The sequence below is a fragment of the mitochondrial genome of Rattus rattus (assembly GCF_011064425.1).
Source record: "Rattus rattus mitochondrion, complete genome".
NCBI classification, from domain to species: domain Eukaryota; kingdom Metazoa; phylum Chordata; class Mammalia; order Rodentia; family Muridae; genus Rattus; species Rattus rattus.
Window position 1 is genome coordinate 1 of NC_012374.1, and position 16305 is coordinate 16305.

Here is a 16305-nt window from a genome sequence, read left to right on the forward strand (position 1 = left end):
GTTGATGTAGCTTATAATAAAGCAAAGCACTGAAAATGCTTAGATGGATTGCTAAAAATCCCATAAACACAAAGGTTTGGTCCTGGCCTTATAATTAATTGGAGGTAAGATTACACATGCAAACATCCATAAGCCGGTGTAAAATCCCTTAAACATTTATCCAAAACTTAAGGAGAAGGCATCAAGCACATACCATAGCTCAAGACGCCTTGCCTAGCCACACCCCCACGGGACTCAGCAGTGATAAATATTAAGCAATGAACGAAAGTTTGACTAAGCTATACCTCTCAGGGTTGGTAAATTTCGTGCCAGCCACCGCGGTCATACGATTAACCCAAACTAATTATTTTCGGCGTAAAACGTGCCAACTATAAATCTCACAATAGAATTAAAACCCAACTTATATGTGAAAATTCATTGTTAGGACTAAAGACCGATAACGAAAGTAATTCTAATCATTTATATAATGCACGATAGCTAAGATCCAAACTGGGATTAGATACCCCACTATGCTTAGCCCTAAACCTTAATAATTACATCTACAAAAATATTTGCCAGAGAACTACTAGCTACAGCTTAAAACTCAAAGGACTTGGCGGTACTTTATATCCATCTAGAGGAGCCTGTTCTATAATCGATAAACCCCGTTCTACCTCACCACCTCTTGCTAATTCAGCCTATATACCGCCATCTTCAGCAAACCCTAAAAAGGCACTAAAGTAAGCACAAGAACAAGCATAAAAACGTTAGGTCAAGGTGTAGCCAATGAAGTGGGAAGAAATGGGCTACATTTTCTTTTCAAAGAACATTACGAAACCCTTTATGAAACTAAAGGACAAAGGAGGATTTAGTAGTAAATTAAGAATAGAGAGCTTAATTGAATAGAGCAATGAAGTACGCACACACCGCCCGTCACCCTCCTCAAATTAGATTGATATATGTACATACATAATACCACTAACAAATTTATGAGAGGAGATAAGTCGTAACAAGGTAAGCATACTGGAAAGTGTGCTTGGAATAATCACAGTGTAGCTTAACTACAAAGCATCTGGCCTACACCCAGAAGAATTCATAAAAATGAACACTTTGAACTAATCCTAGCCCTAAAACCAACTAATATAATTAAATTATTGTATAGACTAAAACATTTAACTCAAAAAGTATTGGAGAAAGAAATTTACTTATAGGAGCTATAGAGAAAGTACCGTAAGGGAATGATGAAAGACTAATTTAAAGTAACAATAAGCAAAGATTAAACCTTGTACCTTTTGCATAATGAATTAACTAGAAAAACCTTAGCACAAAGAATTAAAGCTAAAAACCCCGAAACCAAACGAGCTACCTAAAAACAATTTTATGAATCAACCCGTCTATGTAGCAAAATAGTGGGAAGATTTTTAGGTAGAGGTGAAAAGCCTACCGAGCTTGGTGATAGCTGGTTGCCCAAAAAAAAGAATTTCAGTTCAACTTTAAGTTTACCATAAGAACAATAAATCAAAATGTAAACTTAAAATATAGCTAAAAGAGGGACAGCTCTTTTGGAAAGGAAAAAACCTTAAATAGTGAATAAACAACTAACAACTAACTTAATCATTGTAGGCTTAAAAGCAGCCACCAATAAAGAAAGCGTTCAAGCTCAACATACTTATACGCACTAATCCCCTAAACCTCAATAAATTCCTATCCTATCAATTGGGCTAATCTATAAAACCATAGATGAAATACTGTTAATATGAGTAACAAGAATTAATTCTCCTTAGCACAAGTGTATGACACCCCGGATAACCATTGTCAATTACCGAATTACAGGTATTAACCCCATAATAAAACCACCTGATCCTAACTCGTTAGTCCAACACAGGAGTGCTTCAAGGAAAGATTAAAAAAAGTAAAAGGAACTCGGCAAACACGAGCCCCGCCTGTTTACCAAAAACATCACCTCTAGCATAACAAGTATTAGAGGCATTGCCTGCCCAGTGACTAAAGTTAAACGGCCGCGGTATCCTGACCGTGCAAAGGTAGCATAATCACTTGTTCCTTAATTAGGGACTAGAATGAATGGCTAAACGAGGGTTCAACTGTCTCTTACTTTCAATCAGTGAAATTGACCTTCCAGTGAAGAGGCTGGAATACTACAATAAGACGAGAAGACCCTATGGAGCTTTAATTTACTAGTTTAATTTATACAGTAACAACCTAATGGACCAAAACAAAATAAATATAAACTAAAAATTTCGGTTGGGGTGACCTCGGAGAATAAAAAATCCTCCGAATGATTTTAACCTAGACCCACAAGTCAAAGTAATATTAATATCTTATTGACCCAATTATTGATCAACGGACCAAGTTACCCTAGGGATAACAGCGCAATCCTATTTAAGAGTTCATATCGACAATTAGGGTTTACGACCTCGATGTTGGATCAGGACATCCCAATGGTGCAGAAGCTATTAATGGTTCGTTTGTTCAACGATTAAAGTCCTACGTGATCTGAGTTCAGACCGGAGTAATCCAGGTCGGTTTCTATCTATTTACAATTTCTCCCAGTACGAAAGGACAAGAGAAATGGAGCCACCTTACCATAAGTGCTCCCAAACCAATTTATGAAAAAAATCTCAATAAAATATGTATGTACAACAAATTAAACCTAGACCAGGTTATTAGGGTGGCAGAGCCAGGTAATTGCGTAAGACTTAAAACCTTGTTCCCAGGGGTTCAAATCCTCTCCCTAATAGTGTACTTTATTAATATCCTAACTCTCCTAATCCCAATCTTAATCGCCATAGCCTTTCTCACCCTAGTAGAACGGAAAATCCTAGGCTATATACAACTACGCAAAGGTCCTAACATTGTAGGCCCATATGGTATTTTACAACCATTCGCAGACGCCATAAAACTATTTATGAAAGAACCCATACGCCCCCTAACCACCTCCATATCATTATTCATTATTGCACCAACCCTCTCCCTCACCCTAGCCCTGAGTCTATGGGTCCCCCTACCAATACCGCACCCTCTCATTAACCTCAACCTAAGCATACTATTTATTCTAGCCACATCAAGCCTTTCAGTCTATTCCATTTTATGATCAGGATGAGCATCAAATTCGAAGTACTCCCTATTTGGAGCCCTACGAGCTGTTGCCCAAACCATCTCCTACGAAGTAACAATAGCCATCATCCTCTTATCTGTCCTATTAATAAGCGGCTCATTTTCCCTGCAAATACTTATTACTACACAAGAACATATCTGATTGCTAATCCCTGCCTGACCAATAGCCATAATATGATACATCTCAACCCTAGCAGAGACAAACCGAGCCCCATTCGACCTGACAGAAGGAGAATCAGAACTAGTCTCAGGCTTCAACGTTGAATACGCCGCAGGACCCTTCGCCCTATTCTTCATAGCCGAATACACCAACATTATTCTAATGAACGCCCTAACATCAATTGTATTTCTAGGACCCTTATACTACATCAACCATCCTGAACTATACTCAATCAACTTCATAACAGAAACGCTACTCCTATCAACAGCCTTTCTATGAGTGCGAGCATCCTACCCTCGCTTCCGATACGATCAACTAATACACCTCCTATGAAAAAATTTCCTCCCACTAACACTAGCATTATGTATATGATACATTTCCCTACCAATCTCCCTGGCGGGAATCCCGCCCCACACATAGAAATATGTCTGACAAAAGAGTTACTTTGATAGAGTGAATTATAGAGGTTTAAATCCTCTTATTTCTAGGACAATAGGAATTGAACCTACACCTAAGAATTCAAAATTCTTCGTGCTACCAATACACCCTATCCTATATAGTAAGGTCAGCTAACTAAGCTATCGGGCCCATACCCCGAAAATGTTGGTCTAAACCCTTCCCGTACTAATAAACCCAATTACCCTAATCATCATTTACTTTACCATTTTTATAGGACCCGCAATCACCATATCTAGCTCCAACCTACTCCTAATGTGAGTAGGATTAGAAATAAGTCTCTTAGCTATTACCCCCCTTCTAACTAACAAAAAAAGTCCACGATCAACTGAAGCAGCAACAAAATATTTTCTAACACAAGCTACAGCCTCAATAATCATTTTACTAGCTATCGTCCTAAACTATAAACAATCAGGGATATGAACATTCCAACAACAAACCAACAATATATTACTCAACATAATACTTATCTCACTATCCATAAAACTTGGGTTAGCCCCATTCCACTACTGACTACCTGAAGTCACCCAAGGAATCCCTATGCACATCGGATTAATCCTACTAACATGACAAAAAATCGCCCCCTTATCAATACTATACCAAATTTATCAATTCCTAAACCCAACCATTACAACTATTCTCGCAATCTCATCAGTCCTAATTGGCGCCTGAGGAGGATTAAACCAAACACAAACACGGAAGATCATAGCATACTCATCAATTGCTCATATAGGATGAATAGTGGCAATTCTCCCCCACAATCCTAATCTGACACTCCTAAACCTAACAATTTATATCCTACTCACTATCCCAATATTCACCACACTCATGATAAGCTCCGCAACATCAATTAACTCACTCTCACTAGCATGAGACAAAACCCCTATAATTTTAGCCATAACATCCATTATTCTCTTATCCCTAGGAGGACTCCCCCCTCTCACAGGGTTCCTACCAAAATGAGCAATCATCTCAGAACTCCTAAAAAACAACTGCTCAATCCTATCAACGCTAATAGCCATCATAGCCTTATTAAACCTATTCTTCTATGCACGACTAATCTACTCTATATCTCTCACTATGTTTCCAACCAACAATAACTCAAAAATAATCTCCCACCACCCAAACCTAAAATACAATTTTATCCTTCCAACACTAACAGTACTAAGTACCCTAACCCTACCACTTTCATCCCAACTCATAACATAGAAGTTTAGGATATACAGTCCAAGAGCCTTCAAAGCCCTTAGAAAACAAGCAAGTTTAACTTCTGATAAGGACTGTAAGACTATACCCTACATCCGTTGAATGCAAATCAACTGCTTTAATTAAGCTAAGACCTTAACTAGATTGGAAGGATTTAAACCTACGAAAATTTAGTTAACAGCTAAATACCCTACTTACTGGCTTCAATCTACTTCTCCCGCCTAACAGAAAAGAGGCGGGAGAAGCCTTAGTAGAGGGGGTTCTCTACACCTTCGAATTTGCAATTCGACATGATAAACACTTTAAGACTTTTGGTAAAAAGAGGATTCAACCCCTGTCTTTAGATTTACAGTCTAATGTCTACTCGACCATTTTACCTATGTTCGTAAACCGTTGACTCTTTTCAACTAACCACAAAGATATCGGAACCCTCTATCTATTATTTGGTGCCTGAGCAGGAATAGTAGGGACAGCCTTAAGTATTCTCATTCGAGCTGAACTAGGACAACCAGGAGCACTCCTAGGCGATGACCAAATTTATAATGTCATTGTTACAGCCCATGCATTCGTAATAATTTTCTTTATAGTTATGCCTATGATAATCGGAGGCTTCGGAAACTGGCTTGTGCCGCTAATGATTGGGGCCCCTGATATAGCATTCCCACGAATAAACAACATAAGCTTTTGATTACTTCCCCCATCATTTTTACTCCTTTTAGCATCATCTATGGTAGAAGCCGGAGCCGGAACAGGATGAACAGTATACCCACCCTTAGCCGGTAATCTAGCCCATGCCGGAGCTTCTGTTGATCTAACCATTTTCTCCCTTCACCTAGCCGGCGTATCCTCTATCTTAGGAGCTATTAATTTTATCACCACTATTATCAATATAAAACCCCCTGCTATAACCCAATATCAGACACCTCTATTTGTGTGATCCGTATTAATTACAGCTGTACTTCTACTTCTTTCACTACCAGTGTTGGCAGCAGGCATTACCATACTCCTCACAGATCGAAACCTAAATACTACTTTTTTTGATCCTGCTGGAGGCGGAGATCCAATTCTCTATCAACATCTATTTTGATTCTTCGGACACCCAGAAGTCTATATCCTCATCCTCCCAGGATTTGGAATTATCTCCCACGTAGTTACCTACTACTCTGGGAAAAAAGAACCATTTGGATATATAGGCATAGTTTGGGCCATAATATCTATTGGTTTCCTAGGATTTATTGTATGAGCTCATCATATATTCACAGTAGGCCTAGATGTAGACACGCGAGCCTATTTCACATCTGCCACCATAATTATCGCAATCCCTACAGGAGTAAAAGTATTTAGCTGACTTGCTACCTTGCACGGAGGTAACATCAAATGATCTCCTGCTATACTATGAGCCCTAGGGTTTATTTTCTTATTCACAGTAGGAGGGTTAACAGGAATCGTCCTATCTAATTCATCACTTGATATCGTACTCCATGATACATACTATGTAGTAGCCCACTTCCACTATGTGTTATCTATAGGAGCAGTATTTGCCATTATAGCCGGCTTTGTCCACTGATTTCCTCTATTTTCAGGATACACCCTAGACGATACATGAGCAAAAGCCCACTTCGCTATCATATTTGTAGGTGTCAACATAACATTCTTCCCTCAACATTTCCTAGGACTGTCAGGAATACCTCGACGATACTCTGACTACCCAGATGCTTACACCACATGAAACACAATCTCATCTATAGGTTCATTTATCTCACTTACAGCCGTCCTCGTAATAATTTTTATGATTTGAGAGGCCTTCGCATCAAAACGAGAAGTGCTTTCAGTCTCCTACTCCTCAACCAACCTAGAATGACTTCACGGGTGTCCTCCACCTTACCACACATTCGAAGAGCCTTCCTATGTAAAGGTTAAATAAGAAAGGAAGGATTCGAACCCCCTACAACTGGTTTCAAGCCAATTTCATAACCACTATGTCTTTCTCGATGAGATATTAGTAAAATAATTACATAACCTTGTCAAGGTTAAGTTATAGACTTAAATCTATATATCTTACATGGCTTACCCATTCCAACTTGGCTTACAAGACGCTACATCACCCATCATAGAAGAACTTATAAACTTTCATGATCACACCCTAATAATTGTGTTCCTCATCAGCTCATTAGTACTTTATATTATCTCACTAATACTAACAACAAAACTAACACATACAAGCACAATAGACGCCCAAGAAGTGGAAACAATTTGGACAATCCTTCCAGCTGTTATTCTTATTCTAATCGCCCTCCCTTCCCTACGAATTTTATACATAATAGACGAAATCAATAACCCAGTTCTAACAGTAAAAACTATAGGTCACCAATGATACTGAAGCTACGAATACACCGACTATGAAGACCTATGTTTTGACTCCTACATAATCCCAACCAACGACTTAAAACCAGGTGAGCTTCGTCTATTAGAAGTGGATAACCGAGTAGTTTTACCAATAGAACTTCCAATTCGTATACTAATCTCATCCGAAGACGTCTTACACTCATGAGCCGTCCCTTCACTAGGACTAAAAACCGACGCAATCCCAGGCCGTCTAAATCAAGCTACAGTGACATCAAATCGACCAGGCCTATTCTACGGGCAATGCTCTGAAATCTGCGGCTCAAATCACAGTTTCATGCCTATTGTACTAGAAATAGTACCCCTAAAACACTTCGAAAACTGATCCGCTTCTATAATCTAAATTCATTGCGAAGCTTAGAGCGTTAACCTTTTAAGTTAAAGTTAGAGACCACAAATCTCCACAATGGTATGCCACAACTAGACACATCCACATGATTTATTACAATCATTTCCTCAATAATTACATTATTTATCCTATTTCAATTAAAAATCTCTTCCCAAACCTTCCCTACAGCCCCCTCACCCAAAATTATAGCCACAGAAAAAACAAGCAACCCTTGAGAATCAAAATGAACGAAAATCTATTTGCCTCTTTCATTACCCCAACAGTAATAGGTCTACCAATTGTCGTAACCATCATCATATTTCCATCAATTTTGTTCCCATCATCAGAACGCCTTATTAGCAACCGCCTCCACACATTTCAACACTGACTAATTAAGCTTATTCTCAAACAAATAATGTTAATTCATACACCAAAAGGACGAACCTGAGCACTAATAATCGTATCACTAATTATATTTATTGGCTCAACTAACCTTTTAGGCTTGCTTCCCCACACATTTACTCCCACTACTCAACTATCTATAAATCTAAGCATAGCTATTCCTCTATGAGCAGGAGCCGTAATCTTAGGTTTCCGGCATAAGTTAAAAAGTTCTTTAGCCCACTTCTTACCTCAAGGAACGCCCATTTCACTCATTCCCATACTAATTATTATCGAAACTATCAGCCTTTTCATCCAACCAATAGCACTAGCAGTACGACTAACAGCAAATATCACAGCAGGCCACCTATTAATGCACCTAATCGGAGGAGCCGCCCTAGTTCTCATAAACATTAGCCCACCAACCGCTACAATCACATTTATTATCCTTCTCCTACTTACAATACTTGAATTCGCTGTAGCTTTAATTCAAGCTTACGTATTCACTCTTCTAGTAAGCCTATATCTACATGATAATACATAATGACCCACCAAACCCACGCATATCACATAGTAAATCCAAGCCCATGACCACTAACAGGAGCAATGTCAGCTCTTCTACTTACATCTGGTTTAGTAATATGATTCCACTACAACTCCACAACTCTCCTATCATTAGGTCTCCTAGCAAATATCCTAACAATATATCAATGATGACGAGACATTATCCGCGAAGGAACATACCAAGGCCACCACACCCCCATTGTACAAAAAGGACTTCGATACGGAATAATCCTATTCATTATCTCCGAAGTATTCTTTTTTGCTGGATTTTTCTGAGCATTCTACCACTCCAGCCTAGTCCCCACCCACGACCTAGGCGGTTGCTGACCCCCAACAGGAATTACCCCCTTGAACCCTCTAGAAGTACCTCTCCTAAACACATCAGTTCTTCTAGCATCAGGAGTCTCAATTACATGAGCACATCACAGCCTAATAGAAGGCAACCGAAACCATATAAATCAAGCCTTACTAATCACCATCCTCCTAGGACTTTACTTCACTATCCTACAAGCCTCAGAATACTTTGAAACATCATTTTCTATCTCAGACGGAATTTATGGCTCAACATTCTTCATAGCAACAGGATTTCATGGCCTACATGTAATTATTGGCTCAACTTTCCTTATCGTTTGTCTATTACGACAACTAAAATTTCACTTTACATCAAAACACCATTTTGGGTTTGAAGCCGCAGCATGATATTGACATTTCGTAGATGTAGTTTGACTATTCCTATATGTTTCTATCTATTGATGAGGATCATACTCCCTTAGTATAATCAATACAACTGACTTCCAATCAGTAAATTCTGAAAAACCCAGAAGAGAGTAATTAACCTGTTTATTATTATTACAATCAATACCACCCTCTCTCTCATTCTTGCTTCAATCGCATTCTGACTCCCCCAAATAAATCTTTATTCCGAAAAAGCAAACCCATATGAATGCGGGTTTGACCCAACAAGCTCTGCACGCCTCCCCTTTTCAATAAAATTCTTCCTAGTAGCTATCACATTCTTACTATTCGACCTAGAAATTGCCCTTCTACTCCCCCTTCCATGAGCAATTCAAACAGCTAACATTGCCACAATAACAGCAACTGCCTTTATCTTAGTTACTATCCTAGCTCTCGGCCTTAGCTACGAATGAACACAAAAAGGACTAGAATGAACAGAGTAATTGGTAATTAGTTTAAACAAAATTAATGATTTCGACTCATTAGATTATGATAACAATCATAATTACCAACAATGACATCTGCTTTCTTAAATCTGACCCTAGCCTTCATGATATCTTTACTAGGTACTTTTATATTCCGCTCCCACTTAATATCTACTCTCCTTTGCCTAGAAGGAATAATATTATCCCTGTTTATTATAACTTCAACATCCACATTAAACTCTAACTCCATAATCTCCATAACCATCCCCATCACCATTCTAGTCTTTGCAGCTTGCGAAGCAGCAGTAGGCCTAGCCCTACTAGTAAAAATCTCAAATACCTATGGAACAGATTATGTACAAAACCTCAACCTCTTACAATGCTAAAAATTATTTTCCCATCACTCATGCTTCTACCACTAACATGACTCTCAAACAACAAGAAAACCTGAACTAACGTCACCTCCTACAGCTTCCTAGTAAGCCTAGCAAGCTTATCGTTACTTTGACAAAACGACGAAAACTACCTAAATTTCTCAATTATATTTTCCTCCGACCCACTATCTACCCCCCTAATCATCCTAACAACTTGACTACTCCCACTAATAATACTCGCCAGCCAAAATCACATAAAAAAAGAAAATCCCATGCACCAAAAACTTTACATCTCAATACTTATCAGCCTTCAAATCTTACTTATCATAACATTCTCTGCAACAGAACTAATCTTATTCTATATCCTATTTGAAGCCACTCTAATCCCAACATTAATTATTATCACCCGATGAGGAAATCAAGCAGAACGACTAAATGCAGGAATTTACTTCCTATTTTATACATTAATCGGCTCCATTCCACTTCTAATCGCTCTTATTTCGATCCAAAACTCAATAGGAACTCTCAATTTTCTAGTTCTCTCCCTCACAACACAACCCTTGCCCCCAACATGATCCAACAACATTTTATGACTAGCATGCATGATAGCATTCATAATCAAAATACCACTATATGGAGTTCATCTGTGATTACCAAAAGCCCACGTAGAGGCCCCAATTGCAGGCTCCATGATCTTAGCAGCAATTCTCCTAAAACTAGGAGGTTATGGTATGATACGAGTCTCCATAATTCTAGACCCCCTAACAAAATCCTTAGCCTACCCATTCATCATACTCTCATTATGAGGCATAATCATAACTAGTTCAATCTGCTTACGTCAGACAGACCTAAAATCATTAATTGCTTACTCATCAGTAAGCCATATAGCCCTAGTCATCACAGCCATCATAATTCAAACACCATGAAGTTTCATAGGAGCTACAATACTAATAATCGCACATGGTTTAACATCATCACTCCTATTCTGCCTCGCAAACACTAACTACGAACGAATTCACAGCCGAACCATAATTATAGCTCGAGGACTACAAATAATTTTCCCACTAATAGCAACATGATGACTATTAGCAAGCCTAGCCAACTTAGCTTTACCGCCCCTAATCAACCTTATAGGAGAATTATTTATTGTCATAGCAACATTTTCCTGATCAAGCCCCTCTATCACCCTTATAGCAACAAATATCGTCATTACAGGAATGTACTCAATATATATAATTATTACAACCCAACGAGGCAAATTAACTAGCCACATGAACAACCTTCAACCCTCCCACACACGAGAATTGACACTTATAGCCCTTCATATTATCCCCCTCATACTATTAACAATTAACCCTAAACTCATCACAGGCCTAACAATATGTAGATATAGTTTACAAAAAACATTAGACTGTGAATCTAACAACAGGAAATCAAACTCCTTATTTACCAAGAAAGTATGCAAGAACTGCTAATTCATGCACCCATACCTAAACATATGGCTTTCTTACTTTTATAGGATAATAGTAATCCATTGGTCTTAGGAACCAAAAACCTTGGTGCAACTCCAAATAAAAGTAATAAATATAATAACATCCTCAATCCTCATAATTTTAATCTTACTCACAACACCAATCATTATTTCTATGACTAACCTACCCAAATTTATTGACTTTCCACTCTATGCTACCTCATCCATTAAATTCTCATTTTTCCTCAGCCTCTTACCCTTACTACTATTTTTTTACTACAATACAGAATATATAATCACTAACTGACATTGACTAACCATCAACTCTATTAAACTTACTATAAGCTTCAAGATTGATTATTTCTCAATCTTATTTTTATCCGTGGCCCTATTCGTAACATGATCAATTATGCAGTTCTCTTCATGATACATACATTCTGACCCCTACATCAACCGATTTATTAAATACTTAATAATATTCCTAATTACTATACTAATTCTAACCTCAGCTAACAACCTATTTCAACTCTTCATTGGATGAGAAGGCGTAGGAATCATATCCTTCCTACTAATCGGGTGATGATACGGCCGTGCAGACGCCAACACAGCAGCCCTTCAAGCAATCTTGTACAACCGAGTCGGAGATGTCGGTTTTATCCTAGCCATAACTTGATTCTGCCTAAATACAAACTCTTGGGAACTTCAACAAATTTTCTTAACTAACACCAACAACCTAGTACCTCTCACAGGACTCCTAATTGCAGCCACAGGAAAATCTGCTCAATTTGGACTCCATCCATGACTCCCATCCGCCATAGAAGGCCCAACTCCTGTATCCGCCCTATTACACTCAAGCACTATAGTTGTCGCAGGAATCTTCCTAATAATCCGATTTCACCCACTAACTTCAAACAATAGCACCATTATAACAGCCATACTATGCCTCGGAGCCATTACCACACTATTTACAGCAATTTGCGCACTTACACAAAACGACATCAAAAAAATTGTAGCCTTTTCCACATCTAGCCAATTAGGACTTATAATAGTCACCCTAGGAATTAACCAGCCTTACCTAGCTTTTCTTCATATCTGCACCCATGCATTCTTCAAAGCAATACTATTCATATGCTCAGGATCAATCATTCACAGCCTTAACGACGAACAAGACATTCGAAAAATAGGTAACATAATAAAAGTAATACCATTTACATCATCCTGCCTTATTATCGGAAGCCTAGCCCTTACTGGAATACCATTTCTCACAGGATTTTACTCAAAAGACCTCATCATCGAAACCATCAACACGTGCAACACCAACGCCTGAGCCCTAATAATCACCTTAATCGCCACATCCATAACTGCCGTTTACAGCATACGAATCATCTACTTCGTTACCATGACAAAACCACGTTATTCCCCACTAATTACCATTAACGAAAATAACCCAAATCTCATTAATCCAATCAAACGTCTAGCATTAGGAAGTATTATAGCAGGCTTTCTTATCTCACTCAATATTCCTCCAACTAATATTCAAATTCTCACCATACCCTGATACCTAAAACTAACAGCTCTACTCATCACAATCTTAGGCTTCGCTATCGCCCTAGAACTCAACAATCTAACCCTAAACCTATCAATAAACAAAACCACCAAACTATCATCATTCTCAACTTCACTAGGCTATTTCCCATCAATTATGCACCGAATAATCCCCCAAAAAACACTAAATTCTAGCTATAAAGTATCCCTAAACCTCCTAGACCTGACCTGACTAGAAAAGACAATCCCAAAGTCAACCTCTATCACCCAAACCCATCTATCCAAAATGATAACCAATCAAAAAGGACTAGTTAAACTATATTTCCTGTCTTTCCTCATTACAATCTCACTAATTTTTATTTTACATATACTTAATCCCGAGTGATTTCAATAATAATAAAAATCCCTGCAAACAATGATCACCCAGCCACTACCATTATCCAAGTAACACAACTATACATAGCTGCAACCCCAATTCCACCCTCCAATATGACTCCAACATCATCAATCTCATATATTAATCAGTCACCCAAACTATCAAAATCAACTAACTCTACCTTATTATTTAAACTAAGTAGATAAAATATCACTAACTCCATAAAAAGGCCTAAAACAAAAAAACCAAAAATAAACCAATTAGAACCCCAAGTCTCTGGGTATTCCTCAGTAGCCATAGCAGTTGTATAACCAAATACAACCAACATCCCACCCAAATAAATCAAAAACACCATTAAACCTAAAAAAGAACCCCCAAAACCCAATACTATTAAACACCCAATACATCCACTAACAATCAAACCAAATCCACCATAAATAGGTGAAGGCTTCAACGCCAACCCTAAACAACCTGTCAAAAATAATAAACTTAAAATAAACATATAATTTGTCATTATTTCTACACAGCATTTAACTGTGACCAATGACATGAAAAATCATCGTTGTAATTCAACTATAGAAACCCCTAATGACAAACATTCGAAAATCACACCCCCTAATCAAAATTATTAATCACTCCTTCATTGACCTTCCCGCCCCATCCAACATCTCATCATGATGAAATTTTGGCTCTCTTCTAGGAGTATGCCTTATAGTTCAAATTATCACAGGATTATTTCTAGCAATACACTACACATCCGACACTTTAACAGCATTCTCATCAGTTACTCACATCTGCCGAGACGTAAACTACGGCTGACTAATCCGATACTTACATGCCAACGGAGCCTCAATATTCTTTATCTGCTTATTCCTCCATGTAGGCCGAGGGATATACTACGGATCCTACACCTTCTTAGAAACATGAAACATTGGAATTATCCTACTATTTGCAGTCATAGCAACCGCATTCATAGGTTATGTACTCCCATGAGGACAAATATCATTCTGAGGGGCCACAGTAATCACAAACCTATTATCAGCCATTCCCTACATTGGCACCACTCTAGTCGAATGAATCTGAGGAGGCTTCTCAGTAGACAAAGCAACCCTAACACGTTTTTTCGCATTCCACTTCATCCTCCCATTCATCATCGCCGCCCTTGCAATTGTACATCTCCTCTTCCTCCACGAAACAGGATCAAACAACCCCACAGGACTAAACTCTGACGCAGACAAAATCCCATTTCATCCATACTACACAATTAAAGACTTACTTGGAGTATTCATGTTACTCCTATTTCTAATAACTCTAGTATTATTCTTCCCAGACTTACTAGGAGACCCAGACAACTACACACCTGCTAACCCACTAAATACCCCACCACATATTAAGCCAGAATGGTATTTCCTATTTGCCTACGCTATTCTACGCTCCATCCCTAACAAATTAGGAGGAGTAGTAGCCTTAGTCCTATCAATTCTAATCTTAGCCTTTCTACCATTCTTACATACCTCAAAACAACGCAGTCTAACATTCCGCCCAATCACCCAAATTCTATACTGAATTCTAGTAGCCAACCTCTTCATTTTAACATGAATTGGGGGCCAACCAGTAGAACACCCATTTATTATTATTGGCCAACTAGCATCCATCAGTTACTTCTCAATTATCCTTATTTTAATACCAATCTCCGGAATCATTGAAGACAAAATACTAAAATGAAACTAATGTCCCGATAGTATAAAAATTACTTTGGTCTTGTAAACCAAAAATGAAGAGCTATTCTTCTCAGGACATGTCAAGAAGAAGGAACTAACTCCCCACCATCAACACCCAAAGCTGATATTCTAATTAAACTACTTCTTGACAGTACATAAAATTATCTAGTACATTAAAACATTTATGTATATCGTACATTAATTTATTTTCCCCAAGCATATAAGCATGTAATATATAATTAATGTATTAAGACATAAATTTAAACTCAACTAAAAATTTAAACCAACATGAATATTCTTTCATACATTAAGATAATGTTTTAAAGACATATCTGTGTTATTAGACATACACCATTAAAGTCATAAATTCTTTCTCTTCCATATGACTATCCTCAACCTAAGTTGGTCTCTATTTCTACCATCCTCCGTGAAATCAACAACCCGCCCACTAGTCCCTCTCTTCTCGCTCCGGGCCCATACAACTTGGGGGTGACTATCATAGAACTTTATCAGACATCTGGTTCTTACTTCAGGGCCATCAATTGGTTCATCGTCCATACGTTCCCCTTAAATAAGACATCTCGATGGTACAGGTCTAATCAGCCCATGATCAACATAACTGTAGTCTCATACATTTGGTATTTTTTAATTTTCGGATGCCTTCAGTCAACATAGCCGTCAAGGCATGAAAGTCAGCCCAAAGTCCCGGCGAACCTTTTAGTTAAGTGTCATTTATCCTCATAGACAAAGCTCGAAAGACATAATATCCATGTTTATAAGACATAAAAATTTACTAATACCAAAAAATCTCTCAACAAACCCCCCCACCCCCTAATGCCTAATTTCAATGCCAAACCCCAAAAACATTGAAAAAAGAAATTAAATAAAACAAAATACTTAATTCCTTAAAGGCCTTTTTCCCATTCTAGTAGTCCCCAAAATTTTAACTAAAATCCTAGCATTAGTAAAATTTGCCATCACAAAAATTCACCTGACCAAAGCCCCCCTTTCCGCCTACCCCCAGAAAAACCCAGCAAAACATTACA

General features: G+C 38.1%; 13 protein-coding genes across 13 annotated transcripts, besides 26 other annotated features; 12 read left to right on the forward strand and 1 right to left on the reverse strand. All coding sequences in view use genetic code 2, as the record gives it.

The window, feature by feature from the left end:
• Positions 1–69, forward strand: a tRNA (tRNA-Phe).
• Positions 70–1025, forward strand: an rRNA (s-rRNA).
• Positions 1026–1093, forward strand: a tRNA (tRNA-Val).
• Positions 1094–2662, forward strand: an rRNA (l-rRNA).
• Positions 2663–2737, forward strand: a tRNA (tRNA-Leu).
• On the forward strand, positions 2738–3692 carry ND1 (NADH dehydrogenase subunit 1). Its single transcript has one exon. A coding segment is annotated over exon 1 (955 nt).
• Positions 3693–3761, forward strand: a tRNA (tRNA-Ile).
• Positions 3759–3829, reverse strand: a tRNA (tRNA-Gln).
• Positions 3830–3832: 3 nt separating this feature from the next.
• Positions 3833–3901, forward strand: a tRNA (tRNA-Met).
• Positions 3902–4937, forward strand: ND2 (NADH dehydrogenase subunit 2). Its single transcript has one exon. A coding segment is annotated over exon 1 (1036 nt).
• Positions 4938–5003, forward strand: a tRNA (tRNA-Trp).
• A 1-nt stretch (position 5004) lies between these two features.
• Positions 5005–5073, reverse strand: a tRNA (tRNA-Ala).
• A 2-nt stretch (positions 5074–5075) lies between these two features.
• Positions 5076–5147, reverse strand: a tRNA (tRNA-Asn).
• Positions 5148–5178: an origin of replication (origin of L-strand replication).
• Positions 5179–5246, reverse strand: a tRNA (tRNA-Cys).
• A 2-nt stretch (positions 5247–5248) lies between these two features.
• Positions 5249–5314, reverse strand: a tRNA (tRNA-Tyr).
• A 1-nt stretch (position 5315) lies between these two features.
• COX1 (cytochrome c oxidase subunit I) lies at positions 5316–6860 on the forward strand. The gene has a single exon. It carries the CDS (start codon positions 5316–5318, stop codon positions 6858–6860), a length of 1545 nt encoding a protein of 514 aa, YP_002791018.1.
• Positions 6858–6926, reverse strand: a tRNA (tRNA-Ser).
• A 3-nt stretch (positions 6927–6929) lies between these two features.
• Positions 6930–6997, forward strand: a tRNA (tRNA-Asp).
• Position 6998: 1 nt separating this feature from the next.
• COX2 (cytochrome c oxidase subunit II) lies at positions 6999–7682 on the forward strand. Its single transcript has one exon. The coding sequence runs from the start codon at positions 6999–7001 to the stop codon at positions 7680–7682; it is 684 nt and encodes a 227-aa protein (YP_002791019.1).
• A 3-nt stretch (positions 7683–7685) lies between these two features.
• Positions 7686–7749, forward strand: a tRNA (tRNA-Lys).
• Position 7750: 1 nt separating this feature from the next.
• ATP8 (ATP synthase F0 subunit 8) lies at positions 7751–7954 on the forward strand. The gene has a single exon. The coding sequence runs from the start codon at positions 7751–7753 to the stop codon at positions 7952–7954; it is 204 nt and encodes a 67-aa protein (YP_002791020.1).
• On the forward strand, positions 7912–8592 carry ATP6 (ATP synthase F0 subunit 6). Its single transcript has one exon. It carries the CDS (start codon positions 7912–7914, stop codon positions 8590–8592), a length of 681 nt encoding a protein of 226 aa, YP_002791021.1.
• COX3 (cytochrome c oxidase subunit III) lies at positions 8592–9375 on the forward strand. Its single transcript has one exon. A coding segment is annotated over exon 1 (784 nt).
• Positions 9376–9442, forward strand: a tRNA (tRNA-Gly).
• ND3 (NADH dehydrogenase subunit 3) lies at positions 9443–9790 on the forward strand. The gene has a single exon. The coding sequence runs from the start codon at positions 9443–9445 to the stop codon at positions 9788–9790; it is 348 nt and encodes a 115-aa protein (YP_002791023.1).
• Position 9791: 1 nt separating this feature from the next.
• Positions 9792–9859, forward strand: a tRNA (tRNA-Arg).
• Positions 9860–9861: 2 nt separating this feature from the next.
• ND4L (NADH dehydrogenase subunit 4L) lies at positions 9862–10158 on the forward strand. Its single transcript has one exon. It carries the CDS (start codon positions 9862–9864, stop codon positions 10156–10158), a length of 297 nt encoding a protein of 98 aa, YP_002791024.1.
• ND4 (NADH dehydrogenase subunit 4) lies at positions 10152–11529 on the forward strand. The gene has a single exon. A coding segment is annotated over exon 1 (1378 nt).
• Positions 11530–11597, forward strand: a tRNA (tRNA-His).
• Positions 11598–11656, forward strand: a tRNA (tRNA-Ser).
• Positions 11656–11726, forward strand: a tRNA (tRNA-Leu).
• ND5 (NADH dehydrogenase subunit 5) lies at positions 11727–13556 on the forward strand. The gene has a single exon. The coding sequence runs from the start codon at positions 11727–11729 to the stop codon at positions 13554–13556; it is 1830 nt and encodes a 609-aa protein (YP_002791026.1).
• On the reverse strand, positions 13534–14052 carry ND6 (NADH dehydrogenase subunit 6). The gene has a single exon. It carries the CDS (start codon positions 14050–14052, stop codon positions 13534–13536), a length of 519 nt encoding a protein of 172 aa, YP_002791027.1.
• Positions 14053–14121, reverse strand: a tRNA (tRNA-Glu).
• A 5-nt stretch (positions 14122–14126) lies between these two features.
• CYTB (cytochrome b) lies at positions 14127–15269 on the forward strand. Its single transcript has one exon. The coding sequence runs from the start codon at positions 14127–14129 to the stop codon at positions 15267–15269; it is 1143 nt and encodes a 380-aa protein (YP_002791028.1).
• A 1-nt stretch (position 15270) lies between these two features.
• Positions 15271–15337, forward strand: a tRNA (tRNA-Thr).
• Positions 15338–15339: 2 nt separating this feature from the next.
• Positions 15340–15407, reverse strand: a tRNA (tRNA-Pro).
• Positions 15408–16305: a D loop (control region).